Source organism: Triticum dicoccoides, chromosome 5B (assembly GCF_002162155.2).
Source record: "Triticum dicoccoides isolate Atlit2015 ecotype Zavitan chromosome 5B, WEW_v2.0, whole genome shotgun sequence".
NCBI classification, from domain to species: domain Eukaryota; kingdom Viridiplantae; phylum Streptophyta; class Magnoliopsida; order Poales; family Poaceae; genus Triticum; species Triticum dicoccoides.
Genome location: NC_041389.1, coordinates 62,368,318 through 62,393,935, shown reverse-complemented (window position 1 = coordinate 62,393,935; position 25,618 = coordinate 62,368,318). Strand labels below are relative to the sequence as shown.

At 53.6% G+C, this 25,618-nt stretch overlaps 1 protein-coding gene across 1 annotated transcript; it reads left to right on the top strand.

Annotated features, from left to right (window-relative positions):
* The first annotated feature begins 530 nt into the window (after window positions 1–530).
* Window positions 531–4,023, top strand: LOC119307378. The gene is made up of 4 exons (XM_037583454.1): window positions 531–1,911; window positions 2,030–2,149; window positions 2,267–3,294; window positions 3,436–4,023. The coding sequence occupies exons 1-4, from the start codon at window positions 623–625 to the stop codon at window positions 3,606–3,608; spliced, it is 2,610 nt and encodes an 869-aa protein (XP_037439351.1). The 5' UTR covers window positions 531–622; the 3' UTR covers window positions 3,609–4,023.
* The last annotated feature ends 21,595 nt before the right edge of the window (window positions 4,024–25,618 follow it).

The window sequence follows — 25,618 nt, the reverse complement described above, 5'->3', positions numbered from 1 at the left end:
AAATGACGTGGCACTGACTTATAGCCAACAGACGGATGTGCTAGTATTAACCATGATCTCATGACGTCCACGTGTGCAAATGCACCGCAAATGGCCCCTTATTTCCACACAAATCAAGAATGAAGACAACAAAGCGAACCAACCTGTGATTGGATGGTTAGAAGGACAGTGGTATCTCCAACCCATCAGGGTTCAAATCCTGATGCTTCTATTTATCTTAAATTTATTTTAGGATTTCCGACGATACACATTCAGTGGGAGGAGACGTTCCGTCGACTACGAGTCACATGTCGGCTAGTCTCTTGGAGACCCTCATAGGGATAGAGTGTGCGTGTGTATGTTTATAGGGGTGAGTGTATGCACGTATATATGAGCGTTTGCGTCTGTACTATGTTAAAAAAAGAAGAAGAATGGAGACAACAAAGTTTGCAGCAATGGGTGTAACAAAAGTTGGGCCCAAAAATGTTGTAACATAAGACTGCCCCAAAACGAACGGCCCATGAGGTTTAGTCCTCCCTCATAGCCCAACTTCCCTCGTTGAAAGCCAGTCGGATCTCGCGAGTCCCGAGCGAACCCCAGCGAGAGCAAATCCCTAACCCTAACCCTAACCCTAGCTAGGAGGATGATGGAGGCGGAGGGGGAGGGCTTGCGGTCGATGATGGCGGCGGAGACGGAGACGGCGGAGGAGTGGAAGCTGGCGCGTGAGTCCGAGTGCCGTTTGCGCAATTGCGAGTGCCGCTGGCGTAGTCTCTGCTCCCCCCGGATCCCCCGCGTGGCCCCCGGGACGGACTACTCTTCCACCCCCGCCGGTGCCGGCGCCGGCGCCGGCGCCGACCGCCCCGGCTGGTCGCTGCTCGTCGGCCTGAAGGACGGCGTCGTCCTACGGCTCAAACGCCTCCGCGTGGCGCGGTCCGGGCGGATCCTCGGCCGGAGCGACGACGCGCTCGAGGCTTTCCACGACATCAAGACGCGGACTGGTCGCAGGTTCGACGCCAGCGCCGCCCTGGCTCCCGACGGCCGCTCGCTCTGCGTCCTGCGCCAGGAGGACGACGGTGCCGGCAAGCAACCCCATGCCCTGCACCTATCTCTGCAGCAGCCCCAGACAGACACATCTCCGGAGCATCTTCCTTTCCCGCCGGAGATTCAAGCAGGGAGGAGTCGTAACTGCATGCCCATCTCCGCCGCTGGCCACATCTTTGCTCTGTGCCCCATCGTAGAATATGGCGTCAAGTTGAGCCTCCTCATGCGACCCCTGCATCCGCTCCCCGAGGGCGGGGGCGTGGGCCAATGGGAGCAGGTCGGCCAACACAAACACGACAAGGACAAGTACCGGTGGTTGGGCGGCGGGTTCCTCCAGGGCTACGCCGTGCTCCCTGGCCCCATCATCCTCGTCTCCTTGAAGCAAGACCGCGGCTTCTTCACCTTTGCCCCTTGCTCCGGCTCCCGCGACTGGACCCCGGTGCTCACCGACGAAACAAGGCCGCCGCGAGACTACATCCCTATCGTCGGCCGCGGCGTCTACATGGAGCAAGACAATGCCATCTACATGCTCCGTGGGAACACCATCTATGCCTACAAGCTCAGCTACATACACCAGGATCAGGGTGATGATCAGGGGAGGGGGAGGCTCAGGCTGGATCCGCCCATCACCATCGACTCTGTATGTCCTTACAGTTCATGTCATGGGTGTGGCTTCCTCACCCGTCTCGACGGTCGGCTCATGTGCTCCGTCTGGATCAGCCTGACACCACGTCAACAATTAGAAGATTGCCGGTGTGACAACCTACATGCCATTGTCACCACCTTCAACCTCCAAGATCCAGCTCAGGGGGGAATAGAGGTGCTGCATTCCTCTTTCCGCCGGGTAGACATGGAGCGCAATCGAGAGAACCAGGAATTCTGCTTTCTACAGTAAGCAGCAAACTAGCTAGTTTACTTTTTCCACGCACAGATTATTTGACCATTTATTTATTTGGTCGCCTTGTTTACGTATTTGTTGTCTACTGTCAACTAATCATGGATCAATTAGGGAGTACGAGGACAAGGATTGTCCGGTGCTGCTGCAACACCAAGAAGGGCATGAGAAGGATCTAACCAGCTGTTCCCAGCAACACGTCGACCAACCCTCCAAGATGCTTGATTGTTGCAGGTCTTGCTTGATCTGAATTAATTTAGATTCATGTTTAACCTAGCTTATTACATCTTTCTTAGTGAGTTTCTCTTGGTGAGTGGAGTGATGACATGTTTAATTTGGTTCTTGCTGCAGACGGTTTCTCGAAATGAAAGACTGTCCAAGCTTTTGCTTTTCCTGCGGCACCAAAGGTCACGTTGCCCGCGACTGCTCTCTCCCGTCACAGCAGCCCTTGCCGGCAATGCCTCACCGCACGCTGGTTGGCCGTCCTTCAATGCAACACCGAGTCCCTTTTGAAAGGCGTCCGGTTGCTACAACAAGTATCAATAAAGATCTGTTTATCATCTGCCAAGCTGGGTCAGAACTAGTCATCTACAATACAGGCGTTATGGATGAGACTTCACTGTTGCAAGGAGGAGGAGACGACGGCAAGCCTCTCCAACCGTCGTGTTATGTTGCAACATATGTTGGTGATGGTGACTATTGGCACTTTTTCCTTCACAGTGGCTCAAAAATACACGCTGTTTCGAGGAATAGAGATGGCATGCTTGAGTTTAGTCTGAACAAGGACCGTACGATGGCTATGGATCGTCTATCTGTACGGCGGCTGCCAAGTGCTGATACTTTTGTTTTGTTTAACACAGTTGGTGGAGAGACCATTGCCCTTACTGATACTCTGAAAGTTTTCCATCAGACAAGGTTCAGTTATGGATCCACCACGTGGCTGCGTTGCAAGACAGATCAGTCGCATGTTCTCCACAGGAAGGTTATGATATCTGGATATGTAGCAGTGAATGACGATTCCTTTATAGTCTGTGATGCTCTCACAGGTTCCTGTCTTTTGTTTGACCTGGGTGCCAAGCAATGGCGTGTTGTCATGCCTTGGGCAGCATTCGCAGAGGACCTGTCAAGAACTTGCCCTACAAAGTGCCATTTAAATGGTAGATGTGTGTCTGTCGATGGCTTTATCTACACATGCAGAGATGGAGGGCTTGCTGCTTATCAGCTGCTTGATAAAGATCATTCTGTGTATCTCAGCGAGCCCATCCTTTTGCCATTCTCATGGCTTGTGGATGATTGTGTGGGTGAGGACATGTGCTTGGATTATGCTGGCAAAGATGTGGACTCTGGTGCTATTTTGTTTTACGTGGTGCAACTGCAAAGTGAGTATATATAACTCTCTGTCTCTCGATCTCTGATGTCATTTGTGCATGCATTGCATGGTTTTTGTGATCAGTCAGTTCATGGAAGATATCTATAGTGTTGCTGTACTAACATATGTGTACGTACGTATATGCTGCTAGGTGGATATCGTCCGCCCAAGCATGATGTACAGATCACCATTGTCCAGGTTAAGACTAAAGCAACAACCAGCAGCAAGAAAAGGGAACCAGTGCGAGTTACCCCCGTGGACTGTGTCACGCGGTTCATACATCACGAGGAAGCCGTCGATGCCAGATGCTGCTTTGCGCTCTAGCTCCATCTTGTTTGTGATGGATGCATGCATGCATGAGTTACCCTATTATTACTTATATGTTCCCAGCATGCAATGTTTGTAACCTCTAACCTTGCTTGCATGGCATCTTTTGGAAGCTGCAACTAGTTGTATATTTTGGTGATGTATAACTTATATTTATCTAGACTATTAGTTGTATTTTGGTTGTGGTGAAACTTATATTTATCTAGACTAGAGGGCCTGGTATGTAATGGCTGGTGACCTTGGTTAAATTAATGATCCCAAACATTTGCTACCTGTAGCCAAGTATTAAGGCTTGACAAGAAAACGTTTCTAGTGCTTAATTTTGCTCATAAGGTTGAGCTAGCTGTGGAATAACTATTATTTGTTGGAGTAGTTTTTATTATTTATGCCTGGAGAACTTTTTTATTTTCTCTATCTATTGTTGGCAGTCTTTATTGATTATTTTCTTTATTGATCTTTTAGTGCAAGTTCAGTATGTTCAGTTCAGTTCTTTTTGCTGCAGGATCAAATTTGTTTCTCCCATTTTGCAGAAACAAAATGTGTCCAAAACTGAAAATTGTTGTCATTTTAACTGAATTTGGTAAACTAAAAACTGAAAACTGATGTTATTTTAATTGAAGATATAATTGCAGTGGCTAGTCCTTGATATTGGTGAGAATCACAGTCTTGTGTGGTTGAAATTCTTCCACAAGTTCAATCATTGGCTTTATAACGTTTTAGTTGTTACAGTACAGTCTCTTGGTTCATGACAACTAAAAGATCAGAATTTAGTAAATTCAGTTTAACTCTGAATATGTACTTTGATGTAAATTTGGACATGACTACAGCCCATCTAAGTTAGACAATATTCTGAAGAAGAGAAACTTAAAAGTGTAAGTTGTTGTGTCCAAATACTCCTGAAGCAAATTTGATGGAAATTACTCCTTTTGTGATAATAAAGACTCAGGTCCATGGGGATTTGCTTTTGTAATTAACTACTCAAGCTCAATTTGTAAAGTGGAGTACTGCATCAGATTGAATTCTCTCAGTGACTTTTTCAATGATCATCATCATTGTCAGTTTCAATGATCATCTAACTGAATTTGATTTATTCTTTTTGGTACAATCATCATTCTAAGAAGAAGAAGAAGAAGAAGAAGAAGAAGAAGAAGAAGAAGAAAAATCCACTCTCCGTCAGTTTTGGGATGGTACAGTACAATGGTTTCAGATGATAGAGATTGCTTGGAACATTTTTTCTCTTGGGAAATTGATCCATTGTACTCTACTGTATCTGATGATATTTGAATTAAATGGATCGACATGTTTGTTAACTGAAACTGTTCCTAAATCTGACCAAGAGTACAAAAGATGAAAGGAGAGCTTGTTGTGGCCAAATTGCTCTTTTATTTGAATTTTTTTGTTGTGGCCAAAAGAAAATTGATGGATCTACGTAATGTTCAGTAAAGGGGTATAGCAACTTTTCTTCTTTTTTCTCTAGTGTGCCATGTCTTTTCTTCTCCTGTGTAGAATTAATAAATGTTTAGAATTATGTTGTGTATGCCAGTGTTGTGTTAACACTTAACCTGCATCAGTTTTGAGATATCTGTAATTATGCAAGCATGGAATTCAGGTAGCAACAGTAACAGCAACATGGTTATTTGTTATGTTCTCACTGCTCACAAGCTAACAGTAACATCAACATGATTTAGTTTCTGAAGCTAACTGAACTTTCTCAAGCTAGCAACAACAAGTCATCACACACATAGCTAACTGAATCTTGTCCATGATTTGGCAAAGCAGAATAGAGGTTTCCATGATTATGGACATGAATATTGTCTAGGTTTCTTGAAGTTTGATAGTGTTTGTTTGAAATTTGTAAATTTCAGACACAAGACACTGAATGGAGTATGATTGACAGACACAGAACACTATAAATTTCAGATAACATCAGCAGTAGATCATCACTGCAATTGAAAATTTTAATACTCCAATTAACACTACAATTGACGCTGATGGAGTACTTCATTGACAAACTGAAATTGATACTGCAATTGGCACTGTACCTGCAGCCAACAGCAGCAGCAGAGGCAATCAACAGTCGAGGTGGTTGAGGGCAGAGGCAATCAGCAGTGGAGGGCAGGCGGCAGTGGCATCAGCATGTCTGCGTGGTCGTCTCGCCGCCGGAGAAGATCCGCCTTGCCCTGCATGGCTGCCTGCTGAATTCTTCAAGAGGGGAGCGGCGACCGGGTCGGCAGCGGCGGCTGGGGTTGCCGTGCGGATGAGGAACCGGCGAGCAGGGCCACGGGCCGGAGCAGGGACGCGAGCAGGGCCACGAGGAGGAGGCGCCCGTCGAGGTGGTCGCCTTGGAGGAGCAGCCTCACCTGGGCGGCGGGGCAGCTCGCCTCCGTGCGGGCGGCCCACGTTCGCAGCGGCGGAGCAACCGCAGGTGGGCGACGGCTCAGGTGGGCGTCGGTGTAGGTTGTCGCCCGCTCTTTCTGCGGTGGCTGCCGGGGGTGGCTACGACGGCCGCCGGCGGTGGCTACGACCGCTGCTTGGTCGAAGGAGGAAGAAGCAGAGGCGAGGGGGGGATTAGCACTAGATTTAAAAGCGGAAGGATTATTTTGTAAAATTTGACATGAACTAAGCTGTGGACAACTTTTTCAGGACGGAGGGAGTATTCGCCAATTTCAGCAATGATACCATCATCTTACTATAAGCTTGGGTGCCTGTGATTTCAGGCACCCCAGCCATTGCCATGCTTTAACAATTGCAATGGAGCCAGCTACCAGCTTTCTGCCCCTAACTCATTTGCCTATGAGACTACCAACAACAGTGGCAGCAGCTCCCCCCACTCTGGAGCTGCCTATTGGTGCGTTGGCAGCATCCACCTCCTCTGTGCAGGGTCAGTCAACACCTAGTTAGGTAAAAACAGTCCTGAAAACCTGTGGTTTTGCTGACATGGTCCACTTTTAGAGAGTAGTCATGGAGTCAACCTCATCAAGTCATTAAGATTACTTCTTCAAGATAGTCATTCTTGCTAGTAATATAACTCCGCGTTTGTTGCATATGCAAAAGTCGTGTGTTTCAAACTGAAATTTATAGAGGGTTACATAGTGTCAAGGCTATGTAAGGTTTCTTGTTAATGCAAAGTGCTGCTCCACTGCGTTTTTTGAACAAGGTTGAAATGTTCACTGCGTATCACTATCAGGAGCCCAATCTTACCATATACCCTTACTGTAATGTCTTGGGTGTAAAGGTTGAAAAAGTCAACATTTACAATCTTCTGAATAAGGTTGAAATGTTGCTTCCACTGCGTTTTCTGAATAAGGTTGAAATGTTCACCTCCAAGATGTTTTGCTAATTGCATTATGAACTTTATATCATCTTGCTTGTAGCTTCTATATAAATGCGGAAAACGTGGGCAATTTCTACATATTTTTTTGTAAAAAAACGAGTATTTCTTTTACGCTCTAGTGATTTTCAAGATTTTCTGCACTCGGCGCAAAAGTTTATGTTTTTGCACAAAATCAAGTTAACTATCATCCAAATCATCCCAAAAGCTTTACTTGGCACATACACTAATTAAAATATAAAAACACAATCATAACAAAGGCTATAATCCTATATACATAAGAGGTTCACCCCCACTACCTTATTTATCTCAACATGCAAGCTGTCCACTCATCAACCATGCCATCTAAGCAAAAATTGTTTCCATTTACAGCCACATCATCACTATTCCTACAGCTGGCGCCCATACAATTCCCTTAACAAATCATGGGCCTTAAATTTTTCCTTCATACACAATGATCATGTTCACCAGAGTGACCCGTCGTTTCCACAAGACTCAATTATTCATAGTACGTAACCATCCTGGTCACTGAACCGATACGTAGTTCCTTATGATTCATTCATGGCGTGTTTGGTTGCCTGCATGAGGCCCAACCAGGCCCGCGTGGGAAGAAAACAGGCTGTTTGGTTGGCTGCATACACTGTTGGGCCTGCATGGCACGATGTTTAAAGCACTCTTGGGCCTGGCTCCCTCGGAACTCTCGAATCGACAGTTTCTCCAAAGCCAGGCTTGAGCGGTGGACGTGGGCTGCGGCGGCTGCACGCGCGCGGCCACGCTCGAGAAGCCGTGTTGCTTCCCGAAGCGCCGGCAGTTATTAGCCTCACCGCCCTTCAGCGCTCCCTCTCCCCACTCTCCCAACTCTCACCGACGGCGGCGGATCGGAGGAGAGCAAGAAGACCACCGGACTCCATCACGGGCAAGCAGATCATTACCTGGCCCGCGGCAATGGCGGTAAGCACTTTTATGTTCGTCATGCACTACTTTTTCGCGTTCGATCCGGCGGTAGATTCAATCCACAGCGGAGAGGGGAATCGGGAATAGAGGTTGATAAGCATTGCAGTTCATACTAGTTCATACGAGTTCATACTAGTCCATGCAAGATCGGAATAGAGGTAGATGCGGATGGAGTAGAAGGGGGATTGGGGGTACACAACAGACATTGGCTAACCGCGGCGGCCGTCACCGACGTGCGGAGCGACGGGTCGAGTGGCTGGCCTTCATCTTCTTGTCCATCGCCTTGCGGGGCGGCGGGTCGTCGTCGCTCTCGGAGGAGTCGAGGTCGATCTGCGAGGTACGACGGCCTGGCTCCGGCGCCCTCACTAGCATCTGCACCGGTTCTTCCTCCTCCTTAGGCTCCCCATCGATGACCGCCGGCGGCACGATTGCCGTCTCCCAGTACACTGCGTCACGACGGTCATTAGGAGCCGAGTAGTTCTTATACTTGGACCACTTCTTCCTCTGTTTAGCGTCATCGGAGACGGCCTGATTCATGGCCCAGCGAATGATGTCGACTGCCATCGCGCCCTTCGCTGGGTTATGAATCAGCGTCTTCAACTCTTGTGCAGTGGCCCTCATGAGCACTGCATCAGATTTCTTCTGCATGTCAAGCATGGAGCCGAAGTTCGAGCACACCTCCATGGTGTTCTCGAACTTGGTGCGGTCACCAACCAACCATCCGAGGAAGAAGGCCCTCCAGCCAATACCCCAAGGGAAGGGGTTGGCGTTGGAGCTAGAGCTGGAGCTCATGGCGATGGAGAGGAGGAAGGTTGATAATGAGAGAAGAGAGGGGGTGGGTAAGTAGTGGTGGTTAGGGTGAGTAAATATAGGCGTGATGGAGAGGAGGAAGAGTGACAGTCATGCTGTTTTAACTACATGCTCTTCAATAAGCCATGAACTCTGTACTGTGCCCGACTCCATGAATTGTGTGCAGATCGAGAAGAGCAATGAGATGGGCACGGAGGTGCTCCCGACCGTTGACAACAAGGAAAGCGGCCGGTTCATCCAATGCCCGAGGTTGTGTTGCCGCCCGCCGCCAAGGAAGAACCAAAGATGCCAACGGTTGGCGACGACGAGCGCATAGAGGAGCCCCCCAGCAGCAAGCGCCGCAACTATGACCACTACCATGAGGAGGGTGGCCCAACTCACTTCTGCAAGATCATCCTTGCACCGAAGCTTGAGTGGAACCCCATGCCCCTGGACTTCACCAAGCACTTCGTTGCGGTGCCGACGTAGTTCAAGCTGAGGAACAACACCGACTGCTCCTGGAGGGCGATGGTGAAGCTACTGAACGGCAGGGTGAGCGTGGATCAGGGTTGGGCCACCTACGCCGCCGTTCATCAGATCAAGATCGGCTACATGCTGACGTTCAAGCTCCTGACTCCCGACACCCTAAAGGTCATCATCTTCGACGAGGATGGCATTGAGGTGGCCAACAAGTGCGGGAAGCACGACGAAGCCTTCGCCGCCAGGGACTAGGGCCGGGGCACCTCCTTCCTAAGTACTATCGAGTATGCTTTATGGTTTATGCGTTGAACTGTTTGAATTATCGTTATGATGTGTGGTACTATGTTATCTGAACTATGCTGTTAAGTAGTTGATGCTCTGTTTATGCTCTGCTCTACTTATGATGTGTGCTACATGGTTGTGCTGAAGTGTGCTGGTAACCTCACCAACTAGCCAAAGAGGTTACCACACACCAGGCGTTGCATACAACCAAACACCATGCCTTGGGTTTGTCCACTAACATGCAGGTAACCAAATCAGCCCATGCATGCAACCAAACAACTTGCAGATGATGCATTTGAGGCTGCATTTGCATAGCCAGGCTGAGTTGTGAAGGCTATGCAATGCAGCTACTGTAGACTACGGCAACCAAACACGCCCTCATTTTGTACTTGATGCGTTGCAGCCCTGGTCACCGAAGCAACCCATCTCTTCCTATTCATAACGGATGGCGCATCCCTTTTATAGCTGGAAGAAGAGGCCAGGTGCATCATCGTTGTCGGAGTAATGGGCCACGGGTAGGCTAACTCGGGTCCCAGGATCTTTCAAGACATCGGGGCAGGCCGCGCCCCTCAAGCCGAGTCCCAGACGGCGACTCCAAGACAAGACGAGTCCCAGACGGCGACTCCAAGACAAGCCGACTCCAAGCTGGCGACCTCCAGAGAGGCCGACTATGGGAGTCGGCCCACGACTCCTCACGAAGCCCGATGCAGGGTACGGTCGCGACGTGGCTGCTCCCCTCTGCCTACGAGGGACCGGCGTGGCTACAGTGAGCCGTATCACCGGAAGATCTCCGGCGAGGCGCGACACTGTTGCCATGCCTACCCTGACCTCAGCCACAGTGCACGACGCACTGTACCCACGACGCCGGCCTGTACGGCCCGAAGCTCGCGGGGCCGCCTGTCAGTGGGTGGACCAAAGACGGCCTGAGTGCCCCGAAGATGGACCTGTGGGAGTCGGCCTCCCTGAAGTCGGCCGCCTCCCCTCCAGGGCCCCACGAGCCATTAACTAGATAGGATGGGGAATGGCGACAGTGATCGCCCGATAGACGGCGGCACTGTTGCCACGACCCAATGACCAAGCCTGCGTCATCAGGAGCGCTGCACAGTGTCAGGCCTGTCCGCGGGACCCACCAGTCAGCGGGCCCCAGAAGCCGGCGGGAAGGACGGCGATATGAGAGACGGACGGCTGGGACCCGCGCCCAGCCGGATTACCATTGTACCCCCGGGGGTAGGCCTATATAAACCCCCCGGGGCACCCATGCAAAGGGTTCGGACCTTGATAGAGATAGACCAGATAGCGCAGGGAGGAGAGAACTAGCCTTGCTCTCTCCTGTGTCCCGATACAACTCGAGGAGCACCATTGTAGTCACTTTGCTTTAGTGATCATGCGGAGACCCCGCAGAGCAGCAGTAGGGGTGTTATCTCCCCGGAGAGCCCCGAAGCTGGGTAAGATTCGCCGGCGTGCATGCCTACGCCTCATCCCGTTTCCAGGCACCGGCGACGTTCTACTCGCCCCCACCATGATAAGCCATCCTTTGGCATATGTCGCACCCAACCCCCGACATTTGGCGCCCACCATGGGGCAAGGTGCATCATCATCCGGAGATCTGTTCTGGACGGGAACCCTCTTCCTCCCTGGCGAGCGCAGCCAGCCAGGCTCGCCAGATGGAGTCTGCATCGACACGCTGCGCGGCGCTGAGGCCGCCTGCGCAGCAAGCAGCCTCGCCAAACTTATTGGCGAGGTGCGCCTCTCCGACGAGCCTGCATTCGACGCAGGCACGGGTGGCCCCGAGAGCCTTCTCGCGGGCCTCCTTGACCAACTCCACGTCGCCGGCGAGCCTGCCATGGACTTGGAGTCCGTAGGCTCCACCGACCCGATGCTGGTCGACTCCGACGCCGTGTCGCTTGACACTTTCCCCACCAACGTGGTGGTCTACGACGAGCCGCTTCCGTACGAGGAGAGCGGCGGAAGCGCCGTCACGGAGGTGCTCGTCATTAGTCACGACGAGCGCTCCGGCGAAGAAGCCCAGGACCCGCTTGCTGCGGCCCTGCAAGACCTTACCGCCTCCATTCCAGAGGACGCAAACGCCGAGACGCTGGAGACACGCCGCCTTCAGATCATCGAAGGCGCCAAGAAGCTGGCAAGCATGAGGCGCTTGTCAGAGGCATACTAGCGCGAGATGGATCGCGCCGTAGGCGGCTCGCCGGCTCCGACTGGGCCGAGCCGTCTAGGCGCGGTCCGGCAGCGCGGCGCGGCCATCGCCGACTTGTTCGTGGCAAAACGCCCCGTATACGCCACCCCAGCGGAGAACATCCGCGCCGCCCAAGCGGCGACTGACGAGCTGAAGAACTTCGAGGGCGAAGAGCACCGTTTGATGACGGAGCGAGTCCAGCAACTCCTCGACGCGGTTGCTGCGCAGAACGCGGCCGGCAGCTGCGCAGATGCGCTACAGCAGCCGAACGACGACTTGCCTCCCCGCCGAGATCAAGGCGCGACCTCTCGGACGCCGACTGGCGGAGTCCGCGGAAGGAAAGAAAAGGAGCCGACTGTTAGTCACAGTCGGACTCACATCACCATCGAGCGCGACCAAGACGGCCGCCCGAGAGCAGTAGAGCGGCGGGACGACTACCTGCCTCCCCCGCCCAGAAGAGAGCGGCGAGTTTCCCCGCCGCCTGTTGAGCATCCAACTCTCGGAGGCCGCCTTGGCCGCCGAGAGGGAGTCGGAGAGAACGACACCCGCCACCGGATCGACCGACTCCACCGATCCCTAGCGCTGGAAGAAGAAGACGAACTGGGTCCGCCTTGCTTCGGGCCCCGCATCAGAGACGAGCCCTTCCCCAAAGGGTTCACGCTCCCCCGAGACACACCCAAGTACACCGGCTCCGTGAAGCCGGAGGACTGGCTGATAGACTACTCCACAGCCATCAGCATAGCGAACGGCAACAAGCGAGTTGCCGTGAAGTACGTTCCCCTCATGCTCCAGGGCACGGCCCGGACATGGTTGAACAGTCTGAAGCCCCGCAGCATCAACAGCTGGGTCGACTTCACTAAAGCCTTCATACGCAACTTCACGAGCACGTACAAGCAACCTCCCAAGCCGCACCAGCTTTCCTTGTGCGTGCAAGGCCCTGATGAATCAACATGCGACTACCTCACGCGATGGGGCGAGCTTCGAAACTCCTGTGAGGGCGTGCACGAGATGCAGGCTATCGAGTACTTCACTGCCGGGTGCCGAGAGGGCACCCACCTCAAGCACAGGCTCCTCTGCGACGAGCCAGAGACCCTCGACGAATTGCTGGTTATAGCTGACAAGTATGCCACGGCCGACTCTTCCATGAAGACGGAGATTCAAGTCAATGCGGCTGGCAAGGTGACTCCTCAGGCTCCCAGAACCCCGGCTGGGGACACCAGTCAGCGTCAACAACAGAATGACAACAAGCGCAAGGCCCAGCCGCCGACTTCCAACAGTCTGCAAGTGGCGACAGTTGAAGATCAACAGCCAGAGGGGCAGCCTCCTGCCAAAAGGCAGAAAGGCGGCAAATCCAATTGGTTGCCAGCCTTCTCCTATGAGCAGACTTTGGATGGTCCCTGCAAGTTCCACAGCGGCGCGAAGCCGTCAAATCATACCACCCGAAAGTGCCACTGGCTCACCAGAATCGCCAAGGGAGACGGCCTCATTCCCCCGCCACCTGCTGGGCCGCCGCCTCCACCGCTGCCCCATCAGCCGGCGGCTCGGCCAGTCGGTGCAGTGCAAGACGAGTTCCCAGAAGAGCACGAAGCCTACATGGTGTTCACCAGTGTGGCAGATGACCGGCGTAGCAGGCGCCAACAACAGCAAGAAGTAAATGCAGTGGCAACAGATACTCCAGAGTTCATGCACTGGTCCGAGAGGCCTATCAGTTGGAGTAGGGCGGATCACCCAGAGGTGATGCCGAGTCCGGGCTCTTATGCCCTGGTCCTAGGTGCCACCTTGGCCCCTGATAGGCGGGCCGCCCGTTTCTCGCGAGTTCTGATAGACGGAGGCAGCAACATCAACATCCTGTACAAGGACACCATGGAGAAGCTAGGAATCAAGCGAAGACAGCTGCAGAGCAGCCGGACTGTGTTCCATGGAATTGTACCCGGCCTTTCCTGTTTGCCAATCGGCAAGATCCTGATAGACGTCCTCTTCGGAGACAAAGATCATTTCCGCTGAGAGCCGGTCTGGTTTGAAGTAGTGGACCTGGAAAGCCCGTACCACGCACTGCTTGGCCGACCTGCCTTGGCCAAGTTCATGGCGGTCCCTCACTACGCCTACCTAAAGATGAAGATGCCGAGTTCCAAGGGAATTCTGACCGTAGCCGGCGACTACAAGAAGTCGTCCGCCTGCGCGGCCGAGAGCAGCCGACTGGCCGAGTCCCTGGTGATCGCGGCTGAGAAGCGGCTCCTTGACCGAGTCGTGGCGAGGGCCAGAAAGCAGCCAGAGATGTCGCCCGACCCCAAGGAGTCGGAAGCAGAAGGATCATTCAAGCCGGCCAAAGAGACCAAGAAGATAGCCTTGGACCCGGAGCACCCAGAGAGATACGCTGTCGTAGGTGCAAACCTCGACAACAAATAGGAAGGCGAGCTCGTCGACTTCCTCCGTGAGAATCGAGACATCTTTGCATGGTCCCCCAAGGACATGCCAGGTGTACCGACGGAATTCGCCGAGCACAAGCTACACGTCAGGCCAGATGTGAAACCCGTCAGGCAGCCCTTGCGCCGCCTGTCAGAAGAAAAGAGAAGAGTCGTTGGAGAGGAGATAGCCCGGCTTCTTGCGGCCGGCTTCATCATGGAAGTGTTTTTTCAGAGTGGCTGGCAAACCCGGTTTTGGTACTGAAGAAGAACAAGCAGTGGCGGATGTGTATCGACTACACAAGCCTCAACAAAGCCTGCCCAAAGGATCCGTTTGCCCTGCCAAGAATCGATCAGGTGATAGACTCCACAGCCGGATGCGAGCTGCTGAGTTTTTTAGATGCATATTCAGGATATCACCAGATCAAGCTGAACCCGGCAGACAGACTGAAGACCGCCTTCATCACACCATTCGGAGCCTTCTGCTACCTGACAATGACGTTCGGCTTGAGGAATGTCGGCGCCACCTTTCAGCGTTGCATGCAGAAGTGCCTCCTCAGGCAACTCGGCAGGAATGCCCATGTCTATGTGGATGATGTGGTGGTGAAGACGGAGAAGCATGGGACGCTGCTGGAAGACCTCAAGGAGACCTTTGAGAATCTGCGCCGATTCCAGATCAAGCTCAACCCTGAGAAGTGCATTTTCGGAGTACCAGCCGGCCAGCTCCTTGGCTTCCTGGTCTCCGAATGCGGCATAGAGTGCAACCCCGTGAAGATCAAGGCCATCGAGAGGATGGAGGTACCCAGCCGAGTGTTAGATGTGCAGAAGTTCACCGGCTGTTTGGCATCCATCAGCCGATTCATCAGTCGGCTGGGCGAGAAAGCTCTGCCCTTGTATCAATTGATGAAGAAGACCACCTTTTTTGAGTGGAACCACAAGGCGGATGAAGCATTTCTCCAACTGAAAAAGATGTTGACTACTCCCCCTGTGTTGGCGGCTCCGACTCCCAAAGAGCCCATGCTCTTGTACATCGCCGCCACCAGCCGAGTAGTCAGCACAGTCATCGTAGTCGAGCGCAAGGAGGAAGGCAAGGCGCTCCCTGTCCAGAGACCGGTATATTACCTGAGCGAGGTACTGTCGACCTCCAAGCAGAACTACCCTCACTATCAGAAGATGTGCTACAGTGTGCATTTTGCCGCCAAGAAGCTGAAGCCTTACTTTCAAGAACATCCAATCACTGTGGTTTGCATCGCTCCACTGGCCGAGATCATTGGAAGCCGAGACGCCTCCGGCCGAGTAGCCAAATGGGCTATAGATCTGGCTCCTTACACCATCTACTACCAGCCCCGCACCGCCATCAAGTCGCAGGCGCTGGCCGACTTCCTCGTCGACTGGGCCGAGACCCAGTACCTGCCGCCAGCGCCTGACTCCACTCATTGGCGGATGCATTTCGACGGCTCTAAGATGCGCACCGGCCTGGGGGCCGGCGTCGTCCTCACCTCCCCTAAAGGCGACAAGCTCAAGTATGTGCTGCAGATCCACTTCACCGCCTCCAACAACGTCGCCGAATATGAGGCGCTCATTCATGGGCTCCGGCTTGCCAAAGAACTCGGCATTCGCCGAATCCTGTGCTATGGCGACTCCGACTTGGTGGTTCAGCAATCATCCGGCGACTGGGACGCCAAAGACGCAAACATGGCGAGCTACCGCTTCCTGGTGTAGCAACTCAGCGGATACTTCGAGGGGTGCGAATTCCTTCACGTGCCAAGAAATGACAATGATCAAGAAGACGCCTTGGCACGAGTCAGCTCCACTCGCCAAGCAATACCTTCCGGCGTCGCTCTTCAGTGCCTCCTCAAGCCGTCTATCAAGCCTTCACCAGAGTCAGACTCCATCTTTGTGCCGGCCCCTCTAGAAGTAGTCGGATCCGACTCCAGAGCCCCAGCAGACGGCCCCAAGAAAACCACAGTCGAAGCCGGCCCGGGGACTTCAGAGCCCGGCCCGGGGACTGCGCTGGCCGGCCCGGGGACTTCAGAGCCCGGCCCGGGGACTGCGCCAGTCGGCCCGGGGACTGCACCAGTCGGCCCAAGGACTCCATCAATCCAGCAAGCGGCCGCGGATTCCAGCCCGCCGCCTACCAGCCCAGCCACCCTTGTCCAAGTCGCTGTGGCAGCAGTTGAAGAAATAGCAACACCCTCATGGGCACAGCCCATCCTCAAGTTTCTAGTGAACAGAGAGCTGCCGACTGATGAGATCTTGGCTCGGCAAGTGAAACGCCGAGCGGCAGCATACACCATAGTCAACAGAGAGCTAGTCAGGCGCAGCGTCACTGGTGTCTACCAGCGCTGCGTAGAGCCAGAACAAGGCCAAGCAATCCTCAGAGACATTCATCAGGGCGAGTGTGGCCACCATGCGGCTTCAAGAGCACTCACCGCCAAAGCTTTTCGGCACAGTTTCTTTTGGCCGACTGCCTTGGAAGAGGCTAAAGAGCTAGTCCAAAAATGCAAGGGGTGCCAGAAGTTCTGCTCCAAGCCACTTCAGCCGGCTTCCGCGCTGAAGACAATCCCCATCGCCTGGCCCTTCGCAGTTTGGGGCCTGGACATGGTGGGACCATTCAAGACGGCCCGAGGCGGCCTAACTCATCTGCTTGTCGCGGTGGACAAGTTCACCAAGTGGGTAGAAGCAAAGCCCATCAATAAGTTGAATGGGCCGACTGCAGTGACTTTCATCGCCGACATCACGGTGCGGTATGGCATACCGCACAGCATCATCACCGACAATGGCACAAACTTTGCCAAAGCCGCCTTGGCCCGTTTCTGCGCGACGCAGGGCATCCGACTGGACTTAGCGTCCGTTGCCCATCCGCAGTCAAACGGCCAGGTGGAACGAGCAAATGGCCTCATCCTGTCTGGCATCAAGCCTCGACTGGTCGAACCACTCGAGCGTTCGGTCGGCTGTTGGGTTGAGGAGCTACCATCCGTCCTCTGGAGTCTGCGCACGACTCCAAACAAGTCAACTGGCTTCACGCCTTTCTTCCTCGTCTACGGTGCCGAAGCCGTCATCCCAACGGATATAGAGTTCGACTCTCCACGAGTCACCATGTACACCAAAGAGGAAGCTGAAGAAGCACGCCAAGACGGCGTTGACCTGCTGGAAGAGGGCTGGCTGTTGGCACTCAATCGGTCCAGCATCTACCAGCAGAGTCCGCGCCGATACTACAACCAAAAGGTCAAGCCGAGATCGTTTCAAGAGGGCGACCTTGTGCTCCGGCTGATTTAGAGAACAGCCGGCCAACACAAGTTGTCGGCACCTTGGGAAGGTCCCTTCATCATCAGCAAGGTGCTGGGCAACCGTTCCTACTACCTAATCGACGCCCAGAAGCCTCGAGCGCGCAAGAGGGACGACTCCGGCAAAGAAACATAGCGCCCGTGGAACGCAAATCTTCTTCGAAGATTTTACAGTTGATGCAGTATGTATCGCACTACCCCCTTTGTATTAAAGTACTAAGACCTTGGGCCCCCTTTTTGTTATCTTTATGATAAGAATCACACTTCCAAATATGCTACTCTTTTTATCATACCGTTTGGCATCGGGTCCGACTAGTCGGCCCGTGGACTTGCCGTCTTGCGCTATGAAATGCTTCCTGCAGTCGGACAAGTAGTGTGTTGCGCTCAAGCCGTCTCCTGTCGAAAGCCGCAGCTCGCAGAGTGACTGTTGGTAGGCGGAGAACAAGCAAGAACGAGCGCACACACGGAAAAATGGCTAAGGACCTAAAGCGTATGCATAGCTCAAGCCGGCTCCCAACCTCTCTCTGCAGAGCCGACTCATGAGTAGTCGGCTCGCCGTCTTAGCTTCTATCAAAGACGGCCGACTCTTGGATAGTCGACCTGTCGCTTTCTAGCCGACTTGCTAAAGAAACTCTAAACAACCAAGTACTTGCCTTCCCGAAGTAGCCAAGCACTTGACCCAGCGACAGTCCGCAGAGCGGCTGTCCAGCTGGCAAGGGAGCAACTAAAGGAAGGTGGCAAAGGAAAAAGCCTAAGGAGCAATAAGCAAGGAAAGGCGGAAATCGGATAAATATTTACATAGGCCCTTGGCCGAATCTTCGAATAGAAGTTCAAGATACACCCCGCGGGTGGAACTGTTCGAATCTAACAAAGTGTTCAAAAGATTACTAAAGAAAGATAAAACAGAGGCGGAAAAAGCGGCCTAGGAGGCGGCATCCGGGGCCGGAGGATCAGAGGAGACGGCGGTGTCAGGCGCCGGGGCAGTCGGCTGGGCGGTCTCGGTTTGGTCGCCTCCGGCGGCAGTCGCCTTGTCTCCACGCGGCTCGTTGCTGGAGGCGCGATCGAGCTGAGGCTGGCCGCCTGCTCCGTCTTCTGGCGCCTCCGCCTCGCCTCCATCCTCCGCCTCGTCCTCCTCCTCGGCGCTGGAGTCGATCACCTCCGCCGAGTCTTCGCCATACTCCGGGTTCATCCGAACCAGTCTGGCGGCACTTCCTCGCCGCCTTCAGCCCGCTCGGGCACGAAGACATTGGTGTCTGTGTACTCGGCGATGGCCGCCGCGCGCTCGACAAGGGCGCCCTCCACGGCCTCCAGCTCGGCCTGGGCTTCTGACCGGAACGTGGCCAGACGGTCCAGGTCCAGCCCCGGATACCACGCCTTGACGAACTCCAAGGCCCGGCGTGCTCCGGCCTGGGCCGACGAGCCCTTCCAAGCCTCAAGACGGCCGGCGGCGACTTCCAGCCAGTCGGCGGTCCAACTGGCGGTGCGCAGAGCCGGCATGTTTGGCCACAGGGCGGCAACCGCCTGGGCGCCGGCACGCTGAAGCCGGCGCAGCAGCCGGTGAGCCGGACGAAGACGGGCTTCAATGCTCAGGAGCTGCTCGTCGATGGTTCGGGGGGCATTAGCGGCGACCTCCTCACCCTTCGCCCTTCGCGCCTCTCGAGCAGCCTCGATGGCCAGAGGGACTGCCTGTGAATGACCAGGAAAGAAGTCTGCCAAGACAAGAAAGAATAAAGTCGAAAAATCAGAAGTCGGCCTGACACGTAGTCGGAAGCCCGAAGAAACGAAAGAAACTTACCATCAACGATGTCCTCGATCTCGTGGTAGCCGGAAGTCAGCATCGCCTCCCTATCGGTCCAGGCGGAGCGCTCGCTCTAGAACTCGGCCATGAGAGCGGCCTCCCGCGTCCTGGCCTCGTCCTGCGCATTCTGGAGCAGCTCCTTCTGCTCGTCCAGCTGCGCCGCCAGCAGGTCACGCTCTTTGGCGAGCTTGCCACACTCCTCCTCCTTGGCACACCGAGCGGTATTGGCCTCGCCCAGCTGCTCCTGAAGAGCGGCGTTGGCACCTGAAGAACGAAAGAAGAGACAAGCAAGTCATCAGTAAAGTAGATCGCCGGGGAGATCCGGCCCGACTGCTCAGCAGTCGGCCCGAATCTCGGGGACTACAGCCCGCGGGTGCACCAGCGCGCCCCCCTGAAGAAGGAAGAAAAGAGCTTACCCCGGCTTTCCGCCAAGTCGGCGGTCCGTTTGTTCAACTCCTCAACATTGTGGTTGAGGGCAGTGGCGCGGAGGTTATGATACTCCTACAAAAAGCCAATGAAGACAAAGTCAGTATTCGGAACTCGCCAGAGGGAGTTACGAACCGCCTGCTCAGCAGCCGGCCCAGAACTCGGGGACTACACCCAGTGGGTGCGCTGGCGCGCCCCCACAGAGAAAAACAAGAATCAGAAAGAAGAAGAAAACATACTCGGACAGATGTCCGCGCGGCCAGATGCGCCCTGGTGCAGACTTGAAGGGCATCGCTTTCAGCGTGCAGCTTCGCCTGGACGTCCAGGAGCGCTTGGTTCAGTGGTCCGGTGCCGCCTCCGCGCAACCACCCAGTGGGCGCGGCACTGGAGGCCTCGATGTCCAGGGTCGCCGAGCTGGCGGTGCCGGTTTCCCGAGGTCGCGGCACCGAGGTCGCCCTCTCAAGACGGCGGCGCACCGGTGTGACGACTTGAAGAAGCAGCCGCGCCTCGGCCTCGTCCGCGGTCGGCGGCTCCGACTGGCCCATCGGCTGTTTGCCGTGCGGTCTCCCAGACGTTGGCGGAGGCGGCACGAGGTTGTCCGAGCTAGAAGCCTCGCCGCCCTCCTCCACGAGGGGGTTCTCGGTGCCGACCTCTCCGGTCTGCCCCGTGAACTCCGGAGGCGGCGGCGCCGACGACAATGGGGGGACGAGCATCGCCGATCGGCAACGCGCGGCCTCCTCAGCATGCTGTTTTGCCGCAAGGGCGGCTTCGGCGTCCTCCAGCTTCTTCTGGGCGTTGGCGGCCGCCTTCTCGGCCTGCGCCTTCTCCAGGCGGTCCGCCTCCTCCTCGTCGCGCTTCTCCTGCGCATTCCGCTCCGTCGCCTCCCGGAGGTCGGCGGCGGGATCGGCCCGCCGAGTGTTGGCGGACGTCTCTGCCGACCCCATGACAGAGGGGACGGCGACTCTCTTGAGGGAGAGGGGGGCCCTGAAGAAGAACGGAGGGAGAATAAAGGAAAATTCGGGCAAGATTCAACGAAAGAAAATAAAGAGCATGAAGACTTACGCTGAGACTAGCGCGGCCTTCTCACTTCCCTTCGGAAGCGGTTGGCCTTCACGGCCGCCTCCTCCCGTTTCGTCGCGGCGGCCTCCCCCTTGAACTTCTTCAGTTTGCCGTCTGGCGCACTCGGCCCGGCGTGACGCCTCTTCGCGCCGCCTTGGCCAGCCGGGCCGACCCTTGGCTGGTGGCACGGGGCGACTTCCCCGTCAGCGTCGTCATCAGGCCAGTCGGCGAAGGTGGCCGAGGGCCTGAAGCCGCCGTCTGCCCCTTCTCCGCTGCCTTCGGCGTCGGCTTCCATCGCCGCCGCCCCCAAGTCAGGGTCGTCGATGTCGCTGTCCGCGCGATCAAGGACATACTCGCGGGGCTGTCTCCTGGCGCCGGCTGCAGGCTCTGTGAGGGGGTTCTAGCCAAAAGAAACCAACAAGAGTTAGAAGCCGGAGTCGGCCGCAAAGAAGACAAAACTACAGGGAGATGCGACTTACCACAGGTGGGGGGTTGTCGCGCGAATACGGCTCCTTGCCAAATTGCCAGTCCTCTGTGAACTCGCAGTGCGCGATATGGTTCACCAAGTTCGCCACCTCCTTGCGGGGCATCTCCTTGGTGCTCATCCGACTTGGGTCTCGGAGGCCGCTCATCTGACAGATCAGGTGAGGCCAGCCTTGGAGCGGGAGGAATCGGTGCGCCACGAAGGCGGCCAGAAGGTCGGATCCGACAAGGCCCTCCGACTGCAGCAAGACTCGGAGTCACGCTACGGCGGCAGCTCCGGAGGGAGTCAGCGACTTGGCTCAGTGAGACCAGCTGGGGAGCTTCCCAGTTAGGGGGGCGGCGTTGAAGGGCGGCAGGTTGACCCAGTCGCCGTCGGTGGAGAGGTTCTTCACTTAGAAGTATGAGCGCTGCCACATCTTCACCGACTTTATCAGCGAGATGGGAGGAAAGGGGTTGTCGGCTGTCGAGCGCCGCACCGCGACGTAGGTGCCGCACTGAGCCGAAATGCCGGCGACTTGCGTGCCGAGCTTCGAAGAGAAGAATTCTCCCCACAGCTCGAGGGTGGGGAGAACGCCGAGGAAACCTTCGCACAGAGTGGCGAAGGCGGAGAGCAACACCACCATATTTGGAGTAAGGTGGTGTGGTTGAAGGCTGTGAAACTCCAAGAACGAGCGGAAGAAACTGCTCGCCGGCAGCCCCAGGCCGCGCATGAGGTGCGAGCGGAAGATGACCCGCTCGCCCTCCTCCGGCGCCGGTCGGGTCTCTCCCACCGGCGCGGGGCGGGTGCGCACGAGGTCCGCACTGGGGAGGCGGCGTGTCTGGCGGAGGAACTCGATGTGTTCCTCCTCCACCTTCGAGCCGTCCCATACGCCGGAGCGCACGGCGGGGCCGCGACGGAGGAAGAGCTCATTGCCGCGGTGAGGAGTTGTCACGCCCAATATGCGACCCTATCCAAAAGGAACTCGAAGGTCCCACCAAGGATATCATTACATCAACATTACATAATAGATGGGGATACATATATAAGGCAAACAATGCCACATGAATACAACAATACACATACAAGAGATCAACATTCGACTACGGATGATACATAAACAGAAACTCAAACAATATCCACCCTGCTAGCCCAGGCCGCCGACCTGGAACCTATCCCCTGATCAAAGAAGAAGCAGAAGAAGAACTCCAAAACAAGCAAACATCGCTCTCGCGTCATGGTCATCGCAAAACCTGTACCTGCAACTGTTGTTGTAGTAATCTGTGAGCCACGAGGACTCAGCAATCCCATTACCATGGGTATCAAGACTAGCAAAGCTTAATGGGAAAGGAAGGGGTAAAGTGGTGAGGTTGCAGCAGCGACTAAGCATGACATGGTGGCTAACATACGCAAATGAGAGCGAGAAGAGGAGCAAAGGAATGGTCGTCAACTAGTAATGATCAAGAGGTGATCCTGAACTCCTACTTACGTCAATCATAACACAGAAACCGTGTTCACTTCCCAGACTCCGCCGAGAAGAGACCATCACGGCTACACACACGGTTGATGCGTTTTACTTCGGATCTGGTGTCAAGTTATCTACAACCGGACATTAACAAATTCCCATCTGCCACATAACCGCGGGCATGGCTCTCGAAAGTTTATACCCTGCAGGGGTGTCCCAACTTAGCCCATGACAAGCTCTCGCGATCAACGAAGGAATAGACCTTCTCCTAGGAAGACCCGATCAGTCTCGGAATCCCGGTTTACAAGACATTTCGACAATGGTAAAACAAGACCAGCAAAGCCGCCCGATGCACCGACAATCCCGATAGGAGCTGCACATATCTCGTTCTCAGGGCAACACCGGATAAGCGAAGCGTACAGGTACCGACGAATCCAAGTTGCCAAGGAATGGTCCCGCACGGTGCTCTAGTTTGGACCAACACTTAGACAAGCATTGGCCCGGGGGGGCTATAATAAAGATGACCCTTGGGTTAATTACTCCCAAGGGAAAAGTAGGTGGTGGTGAGGCAAATGGTAAAACCAAGGTTGGGCCTTGCTGGAGGAGTTTTATTCAAAGCGAACTGTCAGGGGGGTCCCATAAATCACCCGACCGCGTTAGGAACGCAAAATCCGGGAACATAACACCGGTATGATGGAAACTAGGGCGGCAAGAGTGGAACAAAACACCAGGCATAAGGCCGAGCCTTCCACCCTTTACCAAATATATAGATGCATTAATAATATAAGAGATATTGTGATATCCCAACATAACCCTGTCCACCATGGAGCAATCTTCAACTTCACCTGCAACTAGCAATGCTATAAGAGGGGCTGAGCAAAGCGGTTACATAGCCAATCAATGGTTTGCTAGGAATGGTGTCAAAGGTTAGAGGTTCATGGCAATTTTGGAGGCTTGAAGAGCAAATGATAGGTAACGCAGCATAGCGATAGATCGAAGCAACTAGCATAGCAATGATAGTAGTGAGATCCAGGGTAGCGGTCATCTTGCCTGAAATCCCGCAAGGAATAAGAACGTGTCCATGAAGAAGATGAAGCCACGAAGACGAACCACACGTAGACGAACGAATCCTCACGATCGCAACGAAACGGGAACTATCGAGAAGAAGCACACAACATAATAAACACACCACACATGAACAAGGCATGATGCATAACAAGCATGATGCATGACCAAGCTACATGAAGCTACTCATGGCAAGAGATGATACAAACAAGAACAACACATCAAGGCAAGTTTAAATGAGGCCGGAAACAACATATAACAATTCCGGTAAGTCCTCATATGCAAATTTCGAAATTGGTCCAGATCTGAATAAACCTTATGTTCAAGTTGTTAAACAGCAAGTTAAAGATCACCAAGATGATCTACACGAAATTCTAGTCAAGTTATATATAAAGTTCATTAGATTCGGAGCTACGACCTAGAAGATATGAGCAAAACAAGTAAAACATTGCATTGATGCAAAATGCACACAAACATCAAGCAAACACCTCAAAACAAGGATGCAATATGATAATATGGAACTACATGCAATTCTAAGCAAGTTTCATATAGAGCACACTCAAAACGGAGCAACAGTTCAACACACACACACACACTATACAAGTCATAGCAATAATCTGTCCAAAACAGCAAGTAGGCATATTGCAAGCATCAAAACAATATGCTACAACACCCCAACATAATAATAAAAGGCATGGGCATGAAGTACTGGTAAAGCATAACAAAACATGAACACTGAGCTATCTCCAGAAACAACTAGAACATGCTCAAAAAGACATGGGAAGATTGCAAATAATAACAGTTTCAGACTTATCAGGAAATAATATCAGGTTGCAATGTTTAGAGCTATCAAACAACATGTTGCAGGAACTTAACATGGCAAACAAAGGCATGGCATGATACTACTAAATGCATATAACAAAATACCCTTACTGACCATGAGCCAAAAAGGATCAGAAGAAATGATGGCATCCATGTAAACATGGCAAGTTATATTACAGATTCAACCATGGCAGGAACAACAATAAGTAGGCATGTTGGTGAGCTTGAACCACTCACCACAGAGAAATACATGGCATGGCAAGGCAACCAACAGTAAGAAGGCATATTTATGAAGCTAAGCATGGCAAGAGCAAGGTCATAGGGTGCATGGATCACTAGCAAACAATCATGGAAACATTGAAATTCATGTTAACAGGTTGACAGCAACATTATTTAGCAACTTTGGAGCAAGATTACAACAAGCTACAGCAGGCTATAATTTCAACCAAGGGCATGAATGGATAGAGAAAGACATGTATAACAAAACATCCTTAGTGAACAATCTCCAGATTATGCACGAAATGACTTGTAGAAGCATGTTTACATAGCAACAAAATATAACAGAATCTGTCAGGAAAATAGCAACAGCAACTACCCTACTTAACAAGCTGGATGCACTCAGCACACAAATCAAAAAAATACATGGATAGCACCTCCGGAAAGATGGCATGGCATAGATCAAAACACATGTAGACATCAACCTCATAGGATGCACACATCGATCATGGCGAAAATGACAAATGAGCAAGTTATAACAGTTTCAGCAAATTACCAGCAACATGCACTTTTCCAACAGCATTTCGGGCATCAATATGAGCTCAAATGAATATGATGCAATGGAATGAAATGAAATACTCGTTGAGACGAACAATTTGACATATTACACGCACGAAACGGAGCTACAGATGCAGAGATACAATGCGATGAACATGGCATGATAATGTATGAATATCAGGGACTTGGGCGAATCGGGGAAGGGGGAAAAGTCAACCTCCGTAGCACGGATTTCGAGGACGACCGGAGACTCGCCGGAGACGGGGCCGGAGGTGGCCGGGGAGGCGCGGGGAGGTGGCCCCGGACCGGATCCGGCCGGCGGCGGGCGCGGGAGGCGCGCGGAGAGGTGCGGGGCTAGTGGCGGCGCGGCGCCGGAGTTCGTGGCCGGCGCGGCCAGGCGGCGCGGCGGCAGCCCAGGCCGG